Genomic DNA, 23,752 nt, shown 5'->3' with positions numbered 1-23,752 from the left:
TGGTTTTATAACTGGTGGTCAATCTAATGCTGCCAACAGTCCACCTCACGAAAGTTGAAAGTACTGTTTGTGTTCGCACAAATGGTTTGTTTTCATGCAAACAGCGTCAAAATTAATATTTTAATGAATATTTGACCATTTCCATGTAATTGGAAACGTAACTGTGCTGTGAATTCTGGACCACTCCCCTATTCTGGATTTTTCACATGTAATGCATTTTCCCCAACTCTGTAGTTTTGTTTTTTGTCAGCTCCATTTTCTGATGCTGTCTAATTTATATATTGAACTTACCCAAAATGTTGAAAGGAAAAATATAACTTTTGAGTTTTAAGGTATGCTGAATTGAGTTTATCTCTTTCAACTATTTTGCAATTTACATGATGTATCCTTAATTTCAAAGATAAAAGCAAATTACTGCAGATGCTGGAATCAGAAACCGAAAATACTGGACAATCTTAGCAGGTCTAACAGCATCTGTGAAGAGAGAAGGGAGCTAACATTTCGAGTCTGGATGAGCCTTTGGCAAAGTTATATATTTCAAATGTTGATTGCCTATACAAGGCGGCAGAGTAGCACAGTTGTTAGCACTGTTGCTTCACAGCGCCAGGGTCCCAGGTTCGATTCCTGGCTTGGGTCACTGTCTGTGCAGAGTCTGCATGTTCTCACTATGTCAGCGTGAGTTTTCTCCGGGTGCTCCGGTTTCCTCCCACAAGTCCCGAAAGACGTGCTGTTCTGTAATTGGATATTCTGAATTCTCCCTCCGTGTACCCGTGCAGGTGCCGGAATGTGGCGACCAAGGGCTTTTCACAGTAACTTCATTGCTGTGTTAATGTAAGCCTACTTGTGACAATAAAGATTATTTAAAAATATATTTATATATTAGAAAACACACTGACTGAATTCTGTAGTAACAATAATGGTGTGGCTAAAAGGGCACACGATTACTGAGTAAATCAAACAGCAACTTCAGGATCTGCAGATGTGCAGTTAAATGAGGATATTTCGAATTTGAGTCTGCTTTTCTCTGCTCCGACATGAGCTGTGCTACAATAGTACCTCATGAAGAGATTCGGCAATGAAATCCATGTAAGAATGTGAAGTTGCCATACTTATCCACTTTTTTTCACTAAACAAGTTAGTGCATTCAGGTGTAAGTGAAGTTTACTGACATCATAATATTAAAAGCGTAAGAGAAAATGAGCAAGATTAGGTCATACAGCCCTGAGCCCTGCTCCATCACTTAATAGGTTCCAGGGTAATTATTGCCAAATAACATCTCTGGCACTGATAATTTAATTTATTGTTAGAGATTTTTAGAATTAATAATTAAAATGTATTAAATCTTTGATTTTTATATCCTCTCATTTGGATCCATCTATATTTCCCTTTCTTTGATTTACTGTCGTGCACTATTTTACAATGAAGTAAATAGTCTACTTTATACTTCCTGGTTTAGACTGCATGTCACAGTGAAGATGCTTCAATCAGATTCGTTCAAGCGACAAGCTGTTGTTTGCCCTGACAGCAGAAACCTGCTGACAGTAAATTGCTGCTCAAATGTTTGTGAAAGGAGTGGATAGCCATTAAGTGTAGAGAATGGTGAGCACAGTTCTGTCTGCAAAATCAAGGCCATTAATTCTATCTTTCCCCACTGTAACAGAAAGATGTATGAGGGATAATTCCTATCTTTGCTAACCTTGGATAAAATGGGCTAGAGGGAAAAGTAGTAAACACAATATTCATATTAGCCTACCGTCTTCGTTTTGTTGGAGAAATTGATGATATGTTTTTCTTCTAGGTTCATGCAATTCAGTGTGATGTGAGAGATCCAAATTCAGTGAAGTCTACAGTGGAAGAGATGTCTAAATTGACAGGACTTCCTGATGTGAGTACAGCCAATAAGCTATTTTAAGACCTCAAAAATCCTCTGAATATGATCCTGGCAACCACCCTGGGATTGAGACCCAACGTTCCTTCATGGCTAATCTTGCTGGAGTGTGCAGGGGCCAGCTGGGGGCTATTCATTTCCATACTGCATTCTGACACACTGTTCTGCAAGAATTTCCATCTTAACTCCATCTTCGATGAAGGAAGGTGTCCAGGTATTCCTTTGTCTTAGAAAAAATAGTTTGCTGCATTGCAAGAGGTTCACTGTGCACGGTTTTTGAAAAAATAAATTATCTTGAGGTTGGAGCGGAAACCCTGCCCTGGATGTTACTTGTATCTGAAAGCTGGAACCTCTCATGCAATTTGGCGCACCTACGCACTATTACGACACCCTGTGCTAGTGCACGGTCGATTCCAGCCCAACAGACCCTGGAGTCCTAACACAAGTGAATTAACCAATAATTCACATAAGGTTTGCAGAATCTTTGACCCCTTGACTACTCAATAAGTTATGGCCATAAGAGTTGTAAGTGGAACACAACTTTATTTATAACAGGAACAAAGTTGAAATATGCAATAATCATAACAGTATAATGGCTAGTTATTCTGCTACTTCACCCTTTTACTGTCCCACCCTCGACCCAAACACACACAAGAGGCACACACATAGGGAGGGGAAAAGATTAAAAATGAGAGGGATTAAGATGAAAAGAGAGATCAGTGTCCTTGTTTCCTCTGGTGAGGTCGTTGCAGTAGGCTATCCTCCCAGGAAGCTTAGGGATCGAAGCCTGGTGCCGGCTGGATTGATAATGAGGATCTTCTGGCAGCAACATTCATTCAATGCTTCCAGGCTTCCATTTTCTCTGGAGGAGTCATTTTAACTTTTATTCCCGTGGGTCTTCCTTCAATTGAACAGCTTCAGGCCAGTTTGATTCCCCCGTCCCCCGTCCCCCCACCACCAGCCTTAACTCGTGGTTTAAACTTAACTCTTTCCAGACTCACCGTAATGTCCCCTCGAGGTATGTTAATCTTTCAGGGAGAGAAGCCCAAAGAGTTCCCTCCAGCTCTTGGGAATTAAAACACTCACAGGCTGGATAGAGAGGAAATGCTGGCTGGATCATCTATGTGGATTTTTAAAACTGAAACCAAGATCAAACCTTCCTAGCTCTGCAGAACATTCCATAATGGTGAGCACCGATTAGCATTGAGTATCAGCTAAGGCCTGGCAATTTAAAACCGTTCATTGGCTGCCAGCCAAGTCTATCAATAGGTGTCATCACGGCAGCACGGTGGCCTAGTGGTTAGCACAACCGCCTCACGGCGCTGAGGTCCCAGGTTCGATCCCGGCTCTGGGTCACTGTCCGTGTGGAGTTTGCACGTTCTCCCCGTGTCTGCGTGGGTTTTGCCCCCACAACCCAAAAATGTGCAGAGTAGGTGGATTGGCCACGCTAAATTGCCCTTAATTGGAAAAAATAATTGGGTAATCTAAATTTAAAAAAAAAAATAGGTGTCATCACTGATGTCAGTCCAAACAGCACATCCTGCTGGAGATTTTTAAATTAAAAGGTACGCTGCTTGGTCTTAAAGGCATTAACCATCCATGGACAAAAATAGCGAACAAGTTAACGGAAATTAAAAGGAGAAAAGGGGAACATTCAGAGATTTAACAGGAGGATCCTTACACTACAAAAATACACCAGGTCCCATTAAAATGAGGAATTAAAAATCCGCAGTGTAGGAGCCTTCACTCCCGTCTTTGTGCCTATTGCATCAGTAGTCTTGTTTGGGGTGAATCAATACTTCATGCCCAAGTAAAGCTATTGTGTGGGTCTCACTCTTACAACTCAAAGATGTGAAGGGGCAATTTAGCTTGGCTAATCCACCTAACCTGCACATCTTTGGATTGTAGGGGTGAGGCAACGCAGACACGGGGAGAATGTGTAAACTCCATATGACAGTCACCCAGGACTGGGATCGAACCTGGGTCCTCGGTGGCGTGAGGCAGCAGTGGTAACCACTGTGCTGCCCTTCTGACCTGTTGGTTGTACGATCGCTTAGCTCTGTCGCTTGCTGCTTATGATGTTTGGCATGCAAGTAGTCCTGTGTTGCAGCTTCACCAGGTTGACACCTCATTTTGGTGGGTGGCACAGTAGCACAGTGGTTAGCACTGTTGCTTCACAGCACCAGGGTCCCAAGTGCGATTCCCGCTTGCGTCATTGTCTCTGCGGATTCTGCACATTCTCCCTGTGTTTCCGTGGGTTTTCTACAGGTGCTCCGGTTTCCTCCCACAAGTCCCGAAAAATGTGCTTGTTAGGTGAATTGGGCATTCTGAATTCTCCCTCTGTGTACCCGAACAGGTGCCGGAGTGTGGCGACTAGGGGATTTTCACATTAACTTCATTGCAGTGTTAATGTAAGCCTACTTGTGACAATAATAAAGATTATTATTATTATTTGGAATGTCTGGTGCTGCTCCTGGAATGCCCTCCTGCACTCTTAATTGAACCAGAGTTTATCCCCTGGCTTAGCGGTAATGGTAGAGTGGGGCATATGCCAGGCCATGAGGATACAGATTGTGGCTGAGTACAATTCTGCTGCTGCTGATGGCCCACAGCAACTCATGGATGCCCCTTGAGTTGCTAGATGTGTTCTGATTCTATCCGATTCATCACAATGCTAGTGCTACGTGGTGGCACAGTGGTTAGCACTGCTGCCTCACAGCGCCAGGGACCCGGGTTCAATCCCAGCCTCGGGTGCCTGTCTGTGTGGAGTTTGTACGTTCTCCCCTTGTCTCCGTGGGTTTCCTCCGGGTGCTCCAGTTTCGTCCCACAGTTCAAAGATGTGCAGATTAGGTGAAATGGCCATGATAAATTGCCCCTTTGTGTCCAAAACGTTAGGGGTTACTGGATCATGGGGATCGGTTGACGGCGCGTGCTTAAGTAGGGTGCTCTTTCCAAGACCAGTGCAGACTCGATGGGTCAAATGGCCTCCTTCTGCACTGTAGGGATTCTATGATTCTACATAACATGATTATGATTATCCTCAATGTGAAGCTGGGACTTTGTCTCCACAAGAACTGTGTGGTGATCAGTCCTACTGATACTGTCATGGGCAGATGTATCTGCTGCAGGCAGGTTGGTGAGGATGGGGCCAAGTATGTTTTTCACTCTTGTTGATTCCCTCACGACCTGTTGCAGACCTAGTCTAGCAACTATGTCCTTTAGAAGTTGGCCAGCTCGGTCAGTAGATGCACCAGAAATGCTGTTGCAGGGAGCTGGCACAGATATAACGGGCTGGATGATCTCTATCAGTCCTGTAACCATTTTGCGATTCTATGAAACAACATCTAAGGCAAGCGTTTTTCATGTACCCTGATTAAATAGCAGTTAAACCAGCACTTGGTGCGAAGGGGATCAAAGTCTATGATCTATGAGGGGAAGGCGGGATCAGACTATTGAGTTGGTTGATCAGTCATGATCATTATGAATGGTGGAGCAGGCTTAAATGGCTTCCTCCTGCTACTATTTTCCATGTTTTTATGTTTACAACATAATTTAAAAAGTCAATGATTGAGAAAGGGAAGAGAAGATATTACTTACAATCAATGTTTAAAAAAAAGTCACCAATGTTAAATCAGATGGGAGCACTAACAAAAATTGTTCATGAACGTACTCCACACAGCAGCTGTCCAAAGGGTTTTGTCGCTGCTCGTTGCCTGTATTGCCTCCAGGATATCCTATGCTAGGTGCCAAGATTGCTGTCCTATTATTTAAAGAAGTTGTTCTTCACAATATTCAGTAAGGTTAGCTCAGTGACCAGCCACATGGAACGCCCATAAAGCAATGCAATTTCTTGACTAAATTAGGACCGAGCTTTTATTTACCTGTTCCCTGAAACACTCACAGCAATTGAGTGCTCAGTCACATTGTACACCTTCAACTTAATTTAAATAGAAGCGGAAGGCATATTAAGCCTGCCATTCAGCAAGCTTTTGGTACTCAAAAGCACCAGCTTGGAGGCGGCATGATGATGCAGTGGTTAGCACTGCTGCCTCACGGCACTGAGGATCCTGGTTCAATCCTGGCCCTGGGTCACTGTCTGTGTGGAGTTTGCACGTTCTCCCCGTGTCTGCTTGGGTCTCACTCCCCAAAACCCAAAGATGTGCAAGGTAGGTGGATTAGCTGTACTAAATTATCCCTTAATTGGATTTTCTATTTAAAAGGCACCAGCTTGGATGCTTTGGTGAAATTGTGCTTTGCTGGTTTGGAATGCAACTGAAAAGTCCTGGCACAGAATCACTGCTGCATTTTGATGTTGCAGTTTTGTATTTACAGTTTTACAGATTTACAGTTTTGTAACACAATTTTATTTCCTTGCACACTAGGTTATAATAAACAATGCTGCTGGAAACTTCATCTCGCCCTCTGAACGACTTTCTGCTAATGCTTTTAAAACTATTACAGATATTGTTCTTAATGGAACTGCGTTTGTAACTTTAGAAATTGGAAAAGAATTGATTAAAGCAAAAAAAGGTGAGGAAAAGGTTTTGGTACTTTAAAACTTTCTGTAAAATCTTAATGGAATCTCATGTATGTTCGCACAGAACATGTTAGATTTTCATTAATATATTACAGTGATATGATGGTCATTTTGTTTCTAGTGGCACTCTTATCTCCGTGACAAGGCTGTGGATTCAATTCTTACTTCAGAAATCAAGCCCATAGTCTAAACTGACGCTCCTATATTACATTATTGGACCAATTTTGTAAACCGGGTTCCTGCCTGTAAGTTTGAGAGCATGCAAAATATCCCACAGTATTTGCAACATCTATATTTTGCAGTAATTGGTAGCACAGTGGGTAGCACTGTTGCTTCACAGCTCCAGAGTCCCAGGTTCGATTCCTGGCTTGGGTCACTGTCTGTGTGGAGTCTGCACATTCTCCCCCCGTCTGCGTGGGTTTCCTCCGGGTGCTCCGGTTTCCTCCCACAAGTCCTGAAGACATGCTGTTTGGTAATTTGGACATTCTGAATTCTCCCTCTGTACCTAAACAGGCGCTGGAGTGTGGCAACTAGGGGCTTTTCACAGTAACTTCATTGCAGTGTTAATGTAAGCCTACTTGTGACAATAAAGATTATAATTAAGAATGTATATTGAGGCAAAGAATGTCAGTGCTGGGGATGGAATACTTCACTTTTCTCAGCCATCAGCAGCATCAGGCACCCATAGAGCAGGTATAACAGACCCAGTAGCAAAATAACATTTTCTTGGAGTATAATTTTGTGAAATACGGAGCATTCTTTTTTCTGGTCTTACAGATCCTGCTCATGAAACAATTTTCATGCAGTAGTCACAATTCACAAATGCACTATTCATGCTGTGTGGATGGAGATTGAATATACTGCAATAGTTTCTGTAAGAAATTAAGTTTCAAGTGCAACAATTCACTTAATATTTATTAGGTTTTGTTTATTTAGTTCCTTTATATTTATTCTCTAGAATGTTTAATTACTTTCTGAGTTCCAAAACATCATGTTTTTGTAGGAGCATCTTTCCTATCTATTACTACCATTTATGCAGAGACTGGATCAGGATTTGTGATGCCTAGTGCCTCTGCAAAAGCAGGAGTGGAAGCCATGAGCAAGTGAGTAATAACATACAGCTTTTATTAAGGACAACCATGAATCTATCAGTGCACATTGTTATTATGGCTTAAAAAGGACAGCAACTTTTGGCATATAAAATCCAAAAAGCAGAGATTGTTGTGTGATTTGTCCCTGCTCCTCCACAAACTCTACTACATCAGCACCTCAACAATGGATTATGAGTAAAGGTGTGAATTTATGATACTTGCCAACTAAATTCCCACTAAACATGTCGGGAACGGTTAGTTTTTGTCCAACCAGATGGAGATGATTATTTTAAAGATATGTTACAAAGAACATTGCAGCACAGGTATAGGCCCTTCGGCCCACCAAGCCTGCGCTGGACCAGATTCCTTATTTAGAAACTACTTATTGCCCAAACACTCTGCATCCCTCCATTCCCCGCCCGTTCATATGTCTATCAAGATACATCTTAAATGTTGCGATCGTGACTGCCTCCACCACCTCCACTGGGAACGCATTCCAGGCACCCACCACCCTCTGTGTGAAAAACTTTCCCTGCATATCTCCCCTAAACTTTCCCCCTCTCACCATGAACCTGTGCCCCCTTGTGATTGAATCTTCCACCCTGGAAAAAGCTTCTGACTATTCACTCTGTCTATACCACTCGTAATTTTGTAAACCTCAATCAGGTCTTCCCTCAGCCTCTGTCTTTCCAACAAAAACAATCTAAGTTTATTTAACCTCTCCTCATAACTAACATTCTCCAGACCAGGCAATATCCTCGTAAACGTTCTTTGCACACTCTCCAAAGCGTCCAAGTCTTTCTAGTAGTGTGGCTACCAGAACTGCACGCAGTATTCCAAATGTGGCTTAACTAAAGTTTTATACAACTGTAACATGACCTGACAACTCTTTTAGTCAATGCCCCAGCATGCTATATGCCTTCTTGACCACCTTATTCACCTGCATTGCCGCTTACATGGAACTATGGACCTGAACACCCAGATCCCTCTGTATGTCAATGCTCCGAAGCGTTCTGCCATTTGCTGTATTTGATCTTCCAAAGTGCATCACCTCTGGGGAACTGCTAAATAATCTTTTTGCCACCATAAATTAACTTTCACAAGTGTGAGGCTCATTCCTTCACATTTTAATTGGCAAAAATGTCTTAAAAATTGAAATTAAGAATTTTGTTTTTATTGTTTCTTTATATCTTTCATTTCTCTATCTCATTTTTGCCCCTCATTATTTTACTTCCTTCACATGATTTACATTGATTTAAAAATTCTAACTGTCTTCCTGGTTTAGACTACACAGGGCTGTGAGGATTCTTCAATCTGATTGGTTGAAGCGATACGCTGTTGCTTTTCTTGTTCTCATAGATCCCAGATACCCTGTATTATTGCTGCACTATTTCAGATGTTCAATGATTGAAAGTTGCCACTCAAACCCCCTCAAAAAGTCTGGGGCAGCTGTTAACAAAATGAATTGTGAGCACTGTTTGGTTGTTGCTGACCGTAAATCCGGACCTTGTTATTAAATGGCCTAACATTTTATGAAGCACCATAAGCTGAAACCCAATGAAATTTAGACTAATTTTATATTTGTGCTCACCCAAAACTCTGTGCTTTACCCTAATTAGCAAGTCCCAGTCACACATTGCTCTTGTGCTTACTGTTACGTCGGCTCCCAGTCTGCTAATTCCTCAATTTTAAATTTCTCATCTTTGTGTTCAAATCCCTTCATAGGCTCCCTATCTCAGTAGAGTTCACTGACCTTTTAATCCTCCAAGATCTCTACGTTTCCTCAAATTTTGGCCTGCGATGCAGTCTTGTTTCCTTTTGCCCCACTATTGCACAACTGCCTTGGCTCTAAACTTTGCAGTTTCCACTGAAAATCTCTCCAAATCTCCACTTTTCCTGTTTGAAGAACCTGCATTAACCTCTGACAGTTTATGTCCCCTGTTCTAATAACCCCTTTGGCTCAATGTAATTTTTTTTGTCTGATTTTGGTTCTGTGCAGTGTCTTCAAAAATGTTACAATGTTAAAGGCACAACAGTATATTAATGCAGTTTTGTTGTTGAGCCCACTGCTGTCTCTTTATATTTGTACATGTGGAGTAGGCCAGTTTCATAGAACATAGAACAGTACAGCACAGAACAGGCCCTTCGGCCCTCAACGTTGTGCCGAGCCATGATCACCCTACTCAAACCCACGTATCCACCCTATACCCGTAGCCCAACAACCCCCCCCCTTAACCTTACTTTTTTATTAGGACACTACAGGCAATTTAGCATGGCCAATCCACCTAACCCGCACATCTTTGGACTGTGGGAGGAAACCGGAGCACCCGGAGGAAACCCACGCACACAGGGGGAGGACGTGCAGACTCCACACAGACAGTGACCCAGCCGGGAATCGAACCTGGGACCCTGGAGCTGTGAAGCATTTATGCTAACCACCATGCTACCCTGCTGCCCCAAAATCTGAGCCTGAGTTCCTCATCTCCACATTGTCTGCAGTTTACAATCCTGTCATTTTTGTTGACCCACATCGTCACTGACTCAAAATGCCTCAACTTCAGATTTCTCACTCTTGCCTCCAATCATCTCCATGGCCTTTTAGTGACTCCTTCAGTCTTATGCCAAAGACAGAGCTCCTGGTACTGAATAATCTTTATTTAACTTCAATGTTCTATTTGACCTTGAACAAGAATGCCTACTTTCCCCTGCCCAATATCACTTGACTCCATCCCTTTCTCAAAATCCACATTCTTGACAAAACCTTTCATCATGTCTACTGGTAGCCTGTTTGGCTCTATATCCATGTTTTTCAATTATTCAATGTTAAGTGCCCTGAGCCATTGCATTGACAAAGGCACGTATAAACATAAGTTGTGCTGTTGATCCTGTCCTCCTCCACCTCTTCCCCATGATATTAAATGTTTATTAATTAAGTGCTTAAATGTACTCAGGTGATGAACATTAACTGGGGATTCACTAGATACAGATTAAAACTACGGCTGTCGGTTTTAGAGTGTTTGCAATGTGTACCACCGAAAATAAAAGCTTGCGTGTGTAAATTTAGGCTCCTGTCCTATCGTTTATTGCCTGGTTATCTAACTTAAAGCACTTTGTTCCTGTTTCCATGACCCTTATTAATTCAGCCACAAGACTTATAACATATGAAATTTCTATTACGATCCTAACAGATAGTGAACAGAAAACCCAATATTTTTAATTTTGTAAGTCTGAGGAAAGGATACATCACTCCAGGAGTGATTTCATGGAAAATAGGGATAAGATAGATTGAAACAAACGTTATCACTAGCACAGTATTAAAATATAGTTACAGAGGGTGGCACGGTGGCGCAGTGGTTAGCATTGCTGCCTGCAGTGCTGACGACCCAGGTTCGATCCCGGTCCCGGGTCACTGTCTTTGTGGAGTTTGCGCATTCTCCTCGTGTCAGCGTGAGTTTCATCCCCACAACCCAAAGATGTGCAGGTTAGGTGAATTGACCATGCTAAATTGCCCTTAATTGGAAAAAAAAAGCGGATATTCTAAATTTCTTTTCAAAAATATATATCATTACATCACACCAGAAACTAGATTACAATGACAATAAATACAGTGAATGCAGTAACCCTTAACTGCTATCTTTATTCCGACTCAAACAAGAAGAAAATCTTGGCTCTCAATTCACTGTTAAATACAGTTAGCCCTCAGGAATACCTACTTTACAAAGATGTTATTTGAGAATGAGAGATCTTTTGACACTGCTTTGAAGAAACGATCTGTATCCTGTTGGAATCATGCAGAAACTCTGGCTGTATAGCTTCAGAAACTGCTTCAGTGTGTTTCAGCTCACCTTCGAATCACATACTTCTGAATTGCTTGGAAAGAAACTGCTATTCTAGCGATAGACATATCTTTTAACTGAACTGAGATGCTTGACTTCTGCTCACATTTTCAACCAAACCTCAGACTAACACTGCTTTTCTGAAATTTGCCTGATACCTTGGCTCCTCCCAGTAATTAAAAAAAATTACCAAGCTGAAATCTAATTAATTCCACAGGGAATCCTCTTAATCTAAATAACATTCCATTATTCCAAACGTTTTACGATGCTTTAATTACACCTCCGGCTCCAAAACGTAATTGTCTTTCAAACTAGGATTTCTTTTAAAAACATGACTACTCATCACACTCCTAAATTGCTTATTATAAAACACCTTGATGCATCTTATTAGAAATGTATGATGCTATAAATTTTAACATGTGTCTCCGTTTGAATCTTTTATCATCATTTGCCTGAATAAACTTCATTATTACTATACATGCTCTTGAAATCTTGTTCATCACGGGTAATATGTTCCATGTTTTTTGGTTCAGTGGACAATGAGTAATAAAGCTAATTTGTTATATGGAGTTTGATATACGTTTACTATGTGAGGCTTTCCTGCCAAAAAACATGTTGTTGCAAGTAATATAATGGAATCCTAGCACATTTTTACAGTGCATTTCAGATTACACAAATTGATGTCTGAGTCTTAAGATCAGGTATTATAGAATTCCTGTTTGAGTTTTTAGAGATATAATGAATGTTATTTACATTTTCTGAAACTAGTGTCCACTTTATTTATTTATTTATCTTATTTTTTCCTACAATAGAGGCGGCATGGTGGTGCCGTGGTTAGCACTGCTGCCTCACGGCGCTGAGGACACTGGTTCGATTCCCCCCCCCCCGGTCACTGTCCATGTGGAATTTGTACATTCTTCCCGTGTCTGTGGTTCTCACCCTCACAACCCAAAACAATGTGCAGGGGAGGTGAATTGGCCACGTTAAATTGACCCTTAATTGAAAAAAAAGAATTGGGTACTCTAAAAAGAAAATTAATCTGCTCTGAAATTATTTACTAAGTTTACACAGTATCTTCATCCTAGAAGCAGCACCATTTTTATTACATTAGCTTTCTGAGTGACTAAAGCATTTAATTAATGGCAATCTATCCTATTGTTCGGTTTAAGATATCACAGTACTCCTTACAGTTAGAACATTCCTGTACTGAAATGTGACATTTTCTGAATATGCTCCAGTTGTTTCAATATCGATCAGTGTGAAAAATGAGCTCTGCAAAATACTTTGAAAGTAATGGTGCCAGTCAAAGCTACCACATTTTTTAGGAGTCCTAAGTAGGTTTTGTGGTATTCATTGCTTTTGACAGGCAACTTAAAACCCAGTAAATGAATCTTTTTGAACTCAAAGGTATACTTAGTTGTTTGATGTTTGGCATTTTGTTGAAGTATCCTATTCCTGTGGCTGTGATGTATTATAAAAATAAATCTGTGGTCCACAGTTTCTTTCAACTTGTCTTCGACACAGCTAAAAAGCTGTCACCTTTGAGATTTTACATTGTTTTGTTCATTGAAAAGCTGGATGAAAAGAATATCTTTGGATACTCAGAATAGTAGAAAAGGTAGTGATCGTCAACTTTTATCCCAAATAATTTTATTTATTAGAGTGCAGAGACATTTCAAGCCGACCAGCAACAAGCATTATAGTTTATTTCAGTTGCAGGAGGAGGGAGTGAATTTAGTGTTTTGGAAATAATTATGGATGGGATTCTCCGGTCTCCGCAGCCGAAATTGCGTTCGCCGATCGTCCGGAGAATACCCGTTTGCACTGAAATTGGGGGCGGTGCCGCTTTTGCGATGCTCCGCCCCCTCCAAAACATCACCTGAGGCCCTTCCCCGATGCTCCGCCACCAGTGGGCCGAGTTCCCGATGGCGTGGGACACTCGTGCTATTTTATTTTTCGGGAAACCGGTGTGAAGGCTGCGGACTGAGTCCAGCGGCGCCACATTCAGGTGGGAGTCGTTCCGCGGGTAGGGGGGCTTTGGCAGGGGCTGGGGGCACTGGTGGGGGATGGTCTAGGGGTGGCGAGGGGGGTTACTGGGGGACATTATTTGGCAAGTCGAGTCCACGCGCGGTCGGCACCATGTTGCACGGCGTGGCCACTGCAGGCAGCGGACATGCACATGCGCAGCCATGGACCCGGCAATTCTCTAGCCGAATCTGCAGCTAGAGGCGGGGGTTTTACGCTGCATGCCTGCTAGCCCCCCCACCAAACGGAGGATTGGTGAAGCTTTTGTGCTGTTTTTCAGGTATAAAAACCCAATGTTCCCATGCCGGCATCAGCATTTAGTCTTCAAAACGGAGAATCCAGCCCTATGTCTTTGAAGATTGCTGTGCATAATGAACATGCTTCAAATTTGGAATTTTTATTTCCTATTTTATCATTATCAAGTAGCCAAAGGTGGTGTTTTTATTGCATGACCAATGCAGAAATGTTGCACAGTTCATAAAGTTTTGGTTTAATATTACAGATCACTTGCTGCTGAATGGGGCCGATATGGTATGAGGTTCAATGTGATTCAGCCAGGACCTATTAAAACAAAGGTATTGGTAATTGTGCTCAGAACAAGCACTGTTATTTCCTTGTCTATGAAATAGCCATTTATTTTTACTTTCATCAAACATCTTCTTTCTTAATTGGTTCTTCATGTGTATCCAGATTGCAAAATACATTGTACAAGTTAATTTTATTATTAGCCTAGTTTTTATAAATAGAATCATGGAAGGGTTATGGCACAGAAAGAGGCCACTTGCCCAATTGTGTCAGTGCCAGCTGAAAAACAAGCCACCCAGTCTAATCCCACTTTACAGTATGTGGTCGACAGCCCTGCATATTACGGTACATGAGGTGCATATCCAGGCACCTTTGAAATTAGTTGAGCATTTCTGCCTCCACTACCCTTATGGGCAGTGAATTCCAGAATCCCACAACCTGTTGGGTAAAAAATATTTTCCTCCCCCTAATCTTTTACCAATCACTCTAAATCTATACCCCCTAGTAATAGACCCCTCCGCTAAAGTAAATCGGCCCTTCCCATCCACTCTTTCCAGACCCCTCACAATTTTGTACATCTCGATCAAATCTCCCCCAGCTGCTTCTGTTTGAGGGAGAATAACCCCATCTTATCCAATCTTTCCTGCAATTTTCTGATCCTGGCAATTACCCTGTACTCTCTCTAACCAGTTACACCCTTTCTATAATGTGGTGACCAGAACTGAACACAGTTCTTACATTGTGGCCTTAGTAATGTTTTATATAATTCCAGCAAAATCTCCCTGCTCTTTTATTCAGTACCTCACATAATAAAGGAAAGGCTTCCAAACACCTTATCAGCCACCTTATCAACCTGTCCTGCTATCTTCAAGGATCTGTGGACATTCACTCCAAGGTCCCTCACTCCTCTACACCACCATCATCCTCTTTACATTTTGTATTCATTTTCATTGTCAGTAGGTAAAGTTTAAAATGAGTCGAACATAGTATCCGCAATTAGTAATGATACGAGAGCATCCTAAACATATTCATTAGTTGCTGATCATCAGGATCTATAATTTTGTTGATTTCTAGTTTTAATTATAGAACATTAGGCAAAAGCGTTTACAGAATTGAATGTGGAATCATAGAATAGTACAGCACAAAAGGTGGCCATGCAACACCGACTCCTTGTAAGAGCAATCTAATTAGTCCTGCTCTTTGCCCTACCATGCATTTTTTTCTTCAAAGTGTGCCACCCATGACTCAGTTGGTAGCACTCTGAGTCAGAGGGAGCACAAAAATCATTGCTGACACACAAGTGCACTATTGAGGAGAGACTGTATGGACAGACGTGCTAATTTTTCTGGGTGTTGGGAAAGGAGCAAAAGTTGGGAGCATAAAAGTAGCGAAAGAGAGAGCGAGAGTTCAGGGCCATCCAAGCAGCAGGAGATAGCAAATGTTTGGGGCCAGCTGCTGATGCACAACTTGTGGGTTCAGAGCCACATCCGAAACAAAAATCAAGCTGTGACACCACAGCAATGTCATAAGTTGATTGACTAGTGAATATTCCTGCTGATGAATTAAATCTAAACAACTGGCAGATTAAAAATTGTAATAATATAAAGTATTAAGAATAAATAGCAAGTGAGTAGCTAACGTGTCTTTTATTTTTAAGTAAATTGTATTACTCGTAGTAAGGCATGTTAAGTATTAGGATTTATCAGTATTAGTAATGTTTATTAATAGTAGTGAGGTTTATTAGTAGCATTATGGTTTATTAATATTGATAATATTTATTAGCAGTAGCAAGGTTAACTAATAAATAGAAAAATGGCACAGCTGTTCCAATCCCTAGAATGCACATCCTGCGCTGTGTGGGAACACCAAGGCTTCCCATGTCCTGGACAACCATTTGTGCAGGAGGTGTCATCAGTTACAGCAGCTCAAGATCCAGGCTTCAAAACTTGACCAGCAGTGGCGTCACAGTGGTGCATCCATGAGGTTGAGAGCTTCATGGATAGCGCGGGAATCCTGCAGAATCAGCGTATGCATGGAGAGAGGGAATGGCTGCCCACAAGGCAGTCAAAAAGGAACAAGCAGGTACGTAGTGTGGTGTCTCCTGAGTATATCGCACTCTCCAGCTAGTATTCAATGAGAGTGATGGGGAGTGCAACCAGAGCCAACTCCAGGGTATCAAGGGTGGTTTGTCTGTACAGGGTGCTGAAGTGGTGGTTGTGCAAGGAAGACTGGAAGAGAAATAGTGATATGTGATTCAATGGCATGGGGACTAGATGGGCGTTTCTGCAGCTGCAATCATAAATCCAAGATGTTGTGTTGTCTCCCTGGCGCCAGGATCAAGGATGTTAGTGAGTGGCTGCAGAGCACCCTGGGGCTAAAGGAGGAATGTGATCCTGCAGTCAGAATTTAGGGAGCTAGGTTGGAAATAAGCAAGCAGGGCCTCAAAAGTAGTAATCTCCAGATCACTCCCAGTGCCATACGCAATTCCTTAAAAAAATGTTTCTTCTCAAATCAATGGCCAGCGTTGTTTGTGAGACCCCTGCTCTTACCCTAGCTGTCTCTTTGCATCTTGTTGTCATGCCATCTAATTGGAAAGTGGCTTGAATTTTTTTTGCCTTCAAGCTATCTATGAATCACCTATTTGATCCACCTGGTGTTTGTATGAGTTAATAGTATAAATAGTCCTTAACAAGTCAGAAAATGAGTACTGAGACACAAAGTTTGATAAGTTACAAATCCACGTTTGCTAGGTTTATGGCAAGCTATGAACCAATATTTTATGCGGAGAAGCCTGGCATGGATCTTTAGCTCGATGAACTAAAGCACATTTCAGTTGTAACCCTGTTACAGCAGGTGAGCTAAACTTGGAACATTAATGGGATATGTGTCCCTTTGTGGAAAATGTATACTCCCCTTTGTAAAGTGACCTCTTTGTTGGTCTAGTTTTTGACGATCCTGAACACCACCTTTTATACAGTGTTCACTTTCTCCTGCCCCGGGACCATTTTGGGACATTTTTCCACATTAACAATTCAATTATATGCAGGTCACCTGCAAGCCGAGGTGAAGTGATAGTGGTAATAGCCATTTATTCAGGTGGCAGCCTGGATAAGGATTAATTGTTGAAACAAATGTATGTGTTATTACTCAGATTGATTATATCCAATGATTGCAGGGCCATGAAATATTGCTGCTCATAAAACTGATGTTCATGACATAATGATCCAAACACAAGCAACCAGTATTTGAAGTTATGTGAGTTCAGGGCAGTAAAGGTTGGTTAACTCAAGACAGTTTAGATTAATAAAACATTTCTGCAAAATGTTTCTGATAGTTTTACCAAGTTTCCATAGTGGAGCTGACTGTTTTAGGATTTTAACTAGAGTAGATTTTATGGATGGGTGAATGTCAACTTCAATAATATTGCACTTAGGTTCCTACTGGTCAAGGCTGAAGTTTGAGTAAGTATCACAAAATATCAGCTGAATTTAAAATCTTAATTGAAACTGGCCTAGTGTAAGGTGGACAATTAAAAACATTTTTGTCAGGAAGATTTATTTAAAAATCTATTAAGGCTGATCTTTAAAATTATTCTGCCCTTGCCTTGATGCAGCAGTTAGGTGGGTGGATCTTATGTCTTTTAGCCTTCTTCCAGAATGCATACTTTTTTTTGAGTGGATTACATTTAAAATGTTTCACACATTTTGTTAACCACAGAACAATTGTGTCAGTAAACCCATGTAGCTGCAAAAACGAGAGTGATTTGGCAATTCTAAAGCAGCAAATTTGTCATGGTTATGATACTGCACTATTAAGCTCGACACTGAATTCTCTCCACAGATGCCGCTTTGCCTGCAGAGTATTTCCAGCATTTTCTGTTCAGATTTCAGATTTCCAGAAAACACATTATTTTGATTTTGTATTGTGAATTCAAATCCTAGTATGGCAGGTTGGAATTGAAGTCAGTTAAGTCTGGTAATTTATTGATTGATGCCAAGAAAATAGCACAGAAGTTGCTGTATAAGTTGTTGCATTTTTCTAATTATTTAAATGGGTCACTTCTACACTTCAAACCAGGAAGAACGCCTAACTCCAGTCCCACATGCAGTTGGTTAGCTCTTAACACCATCAGAGCAACGAGTGGTGGACAATAATTGCTGTATTTCCAGTATCAGTCTATTGTGTTTCCCCAAGATTTATTGTTCATTTGCAAGAATGAGTGTAATTTTACTACATTTCTCTTTCGGGCAAGATTTATAAATAGATTAACTAATGTATCAGAACAGTGCTATGCCCTTATTAATGTGTAAGCTGCTGAAGCAGTATTGGGAGAATGTGCAAACTCCACACGGACAGTGACCCAGAGCCGGGATCGAACCTGGGACCTCAGCTCCGTGAGGCAGCAATGCACTGCGCCACCGTGCTGCCTTAGAATTATTCTAAGTGTTCATTAGAAATGCTTTCATTTTTGAATTTTTTTTGTCTTCCAATTAAACCAGATTTTTTGCCCTTGTAAATCTTACATAGACCTTAAGCCGAGTAGATGCTGAACAATCATGGCATTTGTTTAAAACGTACAACATGCTAAAATATCAGGGACTGATAATGTATTTTCTTCATTGGACTCTGAAATAATTGTATTTAAGTGCAAACTAAGCATTCATTTACTGAAGCATATTTTGACTTTCCAATTCTCTCTCTTGGGCAGTCCCTCAGCGTTGAGGATGGCTTGCTTCCACTCTGGGGTGGTGGGTTCCGCAGTGGCTGAATAGTCTGATCCTGGATCCGCAGACTCTGTCACAAGTTTGGCAGGTGGTGCTTGATGAGGTCGGTGGGTGAGATGCTCTGGATTCTGTGCTCTCCTGCTGTTTACAGTTGGCCTCCGCGTGATCCACTCTACGACGCTTGAGGTGATTAGCACCTTCGCGGATGCTTTTTCTAAGGCAAGCGATTCCACGTGTTGGTGGGAAATAGGGAGGCTTTCAGAGTGTCCTTGTAGCGTTTCCTCTGGCCTCCTAGTGATCGCTTGCCATTGCGGAGCTCGGAACAGAGCACTTGTTTGGGAGTCTTGTGTCGGCCATGCGGGCAATGTGGCCCGCTCTTCACAGTTGGCCGAACATGACCAGTGCCTCAATGCTGGGGATATTGGCCGGGAAGAATCGCTCATGTTGATATGCCTAGCCTGCCAGTAGATTTGCAAGATTTTGCGGAGGCAGCGTTGGTGATATTTCTCCAAGGATTTGAGATGCCTGCTGTACATTGTGCATGTTTCTGAAGCTTGCAGGAGGGCTGAAGATAACAGCTGTTCTGTAGACCATGAACTTGGTGAAGGATTTGAAGTCTAGGTCTTCGAATGCTCAGTTCCTCTGGCATCCAAAGACTACACTGTCGCATTGGAGTCGATGTTGGATTTTGTTGTCAATGTCTGCTCGCACCGAGAAGAGGCTTCCGAGGTACGGGAAATGATCCACATTGTCCAAGGGCTCACTGTGGGTCATAATGATTGGGGAGCACTTTTGTGTGGCAGGAGCGGGCTGGTAGGGAACCATTGTTTTCCGGACACTTAGTCTGAGGCCCATTCTCTCATATGCCTTGGTGAATGCGTCAACAATGGTTTGTAGTTCGGCCTCTGAATGTGCACACACACAGGTAACTTCAGCATACTGTAGCTCATTGATAGACATTAGGGTGGTCTTGGTTCTGGCCTGGAAGCATCGGAGGTTGAATAGTTTCCCACTTGTCCGCTAGGTTTGCTCCACTCCAGCTGGAGCTTCAGGGTGATGGGAATGGAGTGTTGCAGCAAGGAAGATGGAGAAGAGCGTTGGTGCGATAATGCAGCCCTACTTGACCCCAGTTTGCACACACATCGGGTCTGTGGTAGTTCAGTTGTTGAGGATCACGGCTTACATGTCATCATGGAGTATGCTGACGAATGTCTGCCGGCAGCCGAATTTGAGGAGGATGCTCCACAATCTCCCATGGTTGACAGAGTCGAAGGCCTTTACGAGATCGAACAAGGCCCTGTGCAGAGATTGATGCTGCTCCCTGCACTTTTCATGGATTTGTCACGCACTAAAGATCATGTCCATTGAGCCTCTTGAAAGGCGAAAACTGCACTGAGACTCAGGGAGGAGCTCTTCAGCCACTGGGAGGATGTGGTTGAGGAGTATTCTTGTGATGACTTTCAAATTAAATTTATAATGTATGCAGAGAATCATTTATATTGTTTGCTTTTCATAGGGCGCCTTCAGTCGACTTGACCCAAGTGGTGCGTTTGAAAAAGACCTGCTAAAGAGAATTCCAATGGGCCGCTTTGGGACAGTGAATGAAATTGCAAACCTTGCTGTCTATCTCTGCAGCGATTATGCTAGCTGGGTTTCAGGAGCGGTAAGTTCATATTTGGAGTGAAATAAAAATTTAAAATGCTGGAAATAGCAGGTCAGGGAGCATCTGTTCTGATGAAAGTTTATCATATTGAAATATTAACTCTTTCTCTCTACAGTTGCTACAAGACCTGCTGAGTATTTCCAGCATTTTGTACTTTTAGCTTAGATTTCTCGCATTCAATATTTTGTTTTAACATTTAAACTGTTTTTTAATCAACACACATGCTCTTAAGAATAAACCCATAAGTACCAGTCAGTGATCATTTCCAATAAGACAGAACTTAACTACTTCCCTTGACATTCAGTGGGGTTACCATTGACCAAACCCTCAACGGACCAGCTATAAGAATGCCATGACTATGGTCAAATGTTGGGTTCTTTCCATCATTTGATGCGAAATTCATCCCTTTTTAGAAACTATTGGTCACTATGGGGATCATAACAGTATCTTAATTGTTGCTGTGTCATAATATTTTGACTTCCCTACGTGAGAGCATTTTTAGCTACCTTCACGTCATGGACAGCAGTGGTTTACGGATGCCCACCATTAAAGGCAACTATGAAGGGGTAATAAATGCTGGCTTTGCCAGCGTTACTCATATACTGAGACTTAATTCAAAGAATTCCTGAATTATAACATCAAATCGTAATGTCCCATAATATTGCTGAACCATACATGGGGGAAATTTCTGTAGTATAAAAAATATGTTTTCTAAAGTTTCAAGTCAAATGTAATTGAATATTAACCTTGTGGTTATGTTGTTTTAGGTAATAAGATTTGATGGTGGTGAATATGTTTCAATAGCTGGTGAATTTAACAATCTACAGAAGGTAATGTCAAATTCAGCTACTATTCCATTGTTCTACGACCCCTCCCTCCTCGGATTAGTTTCTGATTTCCCTACATATAAAGGAGGCAGAACAAAATAGTTATATATATCATAGGTCACTGATATAGGTTGAGAGGCAGTAGATTTAAAACTGAGATGAGGAGGCACTACTCACAGAGGGTGATAAATTTGTGGAACTTGCTGCCCCACAGCGAGATGGAGTCCAAATCATTAAATGGTTTCAAGAGGGAGATAGATATATTTCTGATTTTTAACAAAATGGTTAAAGAGATATGGGGAATAGGTCGGGAGGTGGCTTTGAGACCAGGAAGAGATCAGCCATGATCTAATTGAATGGCGGAGCAGGCTCGAAGGGCTGATTTGCTTATTTTTGCTCCTAATTCCCATGATCCGAAAGCTGTTGGCAGTCTTTGTATTGATCCAAAAAACTACATTTTTCTGACCCCAAGTAAGTGGATCAGCACTAAGACCCTGCATCAATTGTATGCCCAAGAATTTGTTATGTATACTCACAAGATAAAGTTCATTTCCCTATTACTGGTTGGTAATATAATATATACTGCTTAATATTACTTTTTATTATAATTATTTGGCTTCCATATGCATCTTTCAGAAAGATTAAACCATGTACAATGCATTTATCTCTATTTGAATTGTGTTATGATCGTAATTTGCCAGAAACAGTAACAAGATTTTCCTGTTTTTAAAATTCTAGGTTACAAATGAGGAATGGGATACGCTAGAATCTTTGATCAGAAAAACCAAAGACTCTTAAGCATGGCATAGATCTTGCAATCAACTGAATATAATTCACAATAATGCACATCAAGAATATTATGTCAGGCAACGTGATCATTTTATTCAAGTAAAAGAATTCTTGGTTTTTACTTGAGTTATTTTAATTCATTTTTAAAATAATTATTTTCAAACTTACTGTATGTTGAAATATCTTTTGAGGAAATATATTACTTAATTTATTACTGGTTGGAGAATCATCGTTTGACAATTGCAGTGTGCGAATCTAATCCGCCCAGCCATAAGGCAGAGTGGAATTGAGCAATTCTGGAACTTTTTGCATGCAGCATGTCGTCATCGTTATGTCTATCATTATATCTCATACTTGCATGGTGCCAATAGATAGGAATTGAGGATGATTGTTTAAATTTGTAAATTAACATTTTTGGTCAGAAAGGGATACCTGATTATTATATTAACAGCATAGTATACAATTCCTTTCAAATTCAACATGTAACAGTTTGAAAAGTAAATGTTTAAAAACGATTATAGGGACTTGATATTAGATTTTATATAATGAATTTTTTAATGACTTGTTTTAATTTTGAAATATCAACTTAAAAGTGAGTCCAAAAGCACTGCTCTGTGCTTTGATGCCGCAGTGACCCAGTTATAAACACAAAAAAATGTCAATTTCTATGACGTGGAATCTGTATTAAAAGTACAGATTAATTGCAACGCTGGATGTCTTTATGTCTAGTAATGGCCTTTTATCAGCTTGCTTAAGGTTTCCTGTTTGTTTAGTTTCCCCATACTTCACGCATTTTCAAACTATTTCTTCAGTCTCTGCATCCTCTGTTACAATCCTAGTTGATGTTATAACTGGATGGGACGATCACAGAATGGAACCCTGGCTCAAAAACATGGAAGAAGAGTCACAAGACCATTAAGGTTAGCTCAGTTAGTTGGACAGCTGTTTTGTGATGCAAAGCGACGTCAACAGCACAGGTTAAATTCCCGTACCAGCTGAAGTTATTCATTATTGAGTTGGATTGGATTGGTTTATTGTCACGTGTACCGAGGTACAGTGAAAAGTATGATTCTGCGTGCAGATCAAACAGATCATTCCGCACATGAAAGGAAAATACATAAAAGGGCAAACAAAAAACACAATGTAAATACATAGGCACAGACATCGGGTGAAGATGTGTGAAGAGATCAGAACAGTCCATCAGTCCATAACAGCGTCGTTTAGGAGTCTGGTAACAGCGGGGAAGAAGCTGGTTTTGAACCTGTTAATGGGTGTTCTCAGACTTTTGTATCTCCTGCTCAATGGACGAAGTTGGAAGAGTGAGTAAGCTGAGTGGGTGGGGTCTTTGATTATGCTGCCCGCTTTCCCAAGGCAGCGGGAGGTGTAGACAGTCAAAGGATGGGAGACGGGTTCATGTGATGGACTGGGCGGTATTCACGACTCTCTGTAGTTTCTTATGGTCTTGGGCCGAGCAGTTGCCAAACCAGGCTGTGATGTAGCCAAAAAGGATGCTTTTTATGATGCACCTGTAAAGGTTGGTAAGAGTCAATGTGAACATGATAATTTTTTCCTTAGTTTCCTGAAGAAGTATAGGCACTGTTGTGCTTTCTTGGTTGTAGCGTCGATGTGGGTGGACCAGGTCAGATTTTTGGTGATGTGCACACCTAGGAATTTGAAGCTGTCAACCATCTCCACCGCTGCCCCGTTGATGCTGACAGGGGTGTGTACAGTACTTTGTTTCCTGAAGTCAATGACCAGCTCTTTAGTTTTGCTGAAATTGAGGGAGAGATTGTTGTTGTTCCACCACTCCACTAGGTTCTCTATCTCCCTCCTGTATTCTGACTTAT

The 23,752-nt window shown here is 41.3% G+C and overlaps 1 protein-coding gene across 2 annotated transcripts in view; it reads left to right on the top strand.

Annotated features, from left to right (window-relative positions):
* The window catches only part of decr1 (2,4-dienoyl CoA reductase 1, mitochondrial), a 35,451-nt gene extending 12,839 nt beyond the window's left edge, over nucleotides 1-22,612 (top strand). For both annotated transcript variants that reach the window (XM_038809083.1, XM_038809084.1), the window contains exons 4-10: nucleotides 1,799-1,885; nucleotides 6,271-6,418; nucleotides 7,429-7,528; nucleotides 13,880-13,952; nucleotides 20,143-20,289; nucleotides 21,057-21,119; nucleotides 21,855-22,612. In XM_038809083.1, the coding sequence (XP_038665011.1) occupies nucleotides 1,799-1,885; nucleotides 6,271-6,418; nucleotides 7,429-7,528; nucleotides 13,880-13,952; nucleotides 20,143-20,289; nucleotides 21,057-21,119; nucleotides 21,855-21,914 (678 nt within the window). In that variant the 3' untranslated portion in view covers nucleotides 21,915-22,612. The remainder of the gene's footprint in view (nucleotides 1-1,798; nucleotides 1,886-6,270; nucleotides 6,419-7,428; nucleotides 7,529-13,879; nucleotides 13,953-20,142; nucleotides 20,290-21,056; nucleotides 21,120-21,854) is intronic.
* The last annotated feature ends 1,140 nt before the right edge of the window (nucleotides 22,613-23,752 follow it).

Source organism: Scyliorhinus canicula, chromosome 10, assembly GCF_902713615.1.
Source record: "Scyliorhinus canicula chromosome 10, sScyCan1.1, whole genome shotgun sequence".
Taxonomy (NCBI): Eukaryota; Metazoa; Chordata; class Chondrichthyes; order Carcharhiniformes; family Scyliorhinidae; genus Scyliorhinus; species Scyliorhinus canicula.
The sequence above is the reverse complement of the archived record's forward strand: the minus strand, read 5'-3'. Positions and strand labels throughout refer to the sequence as shown.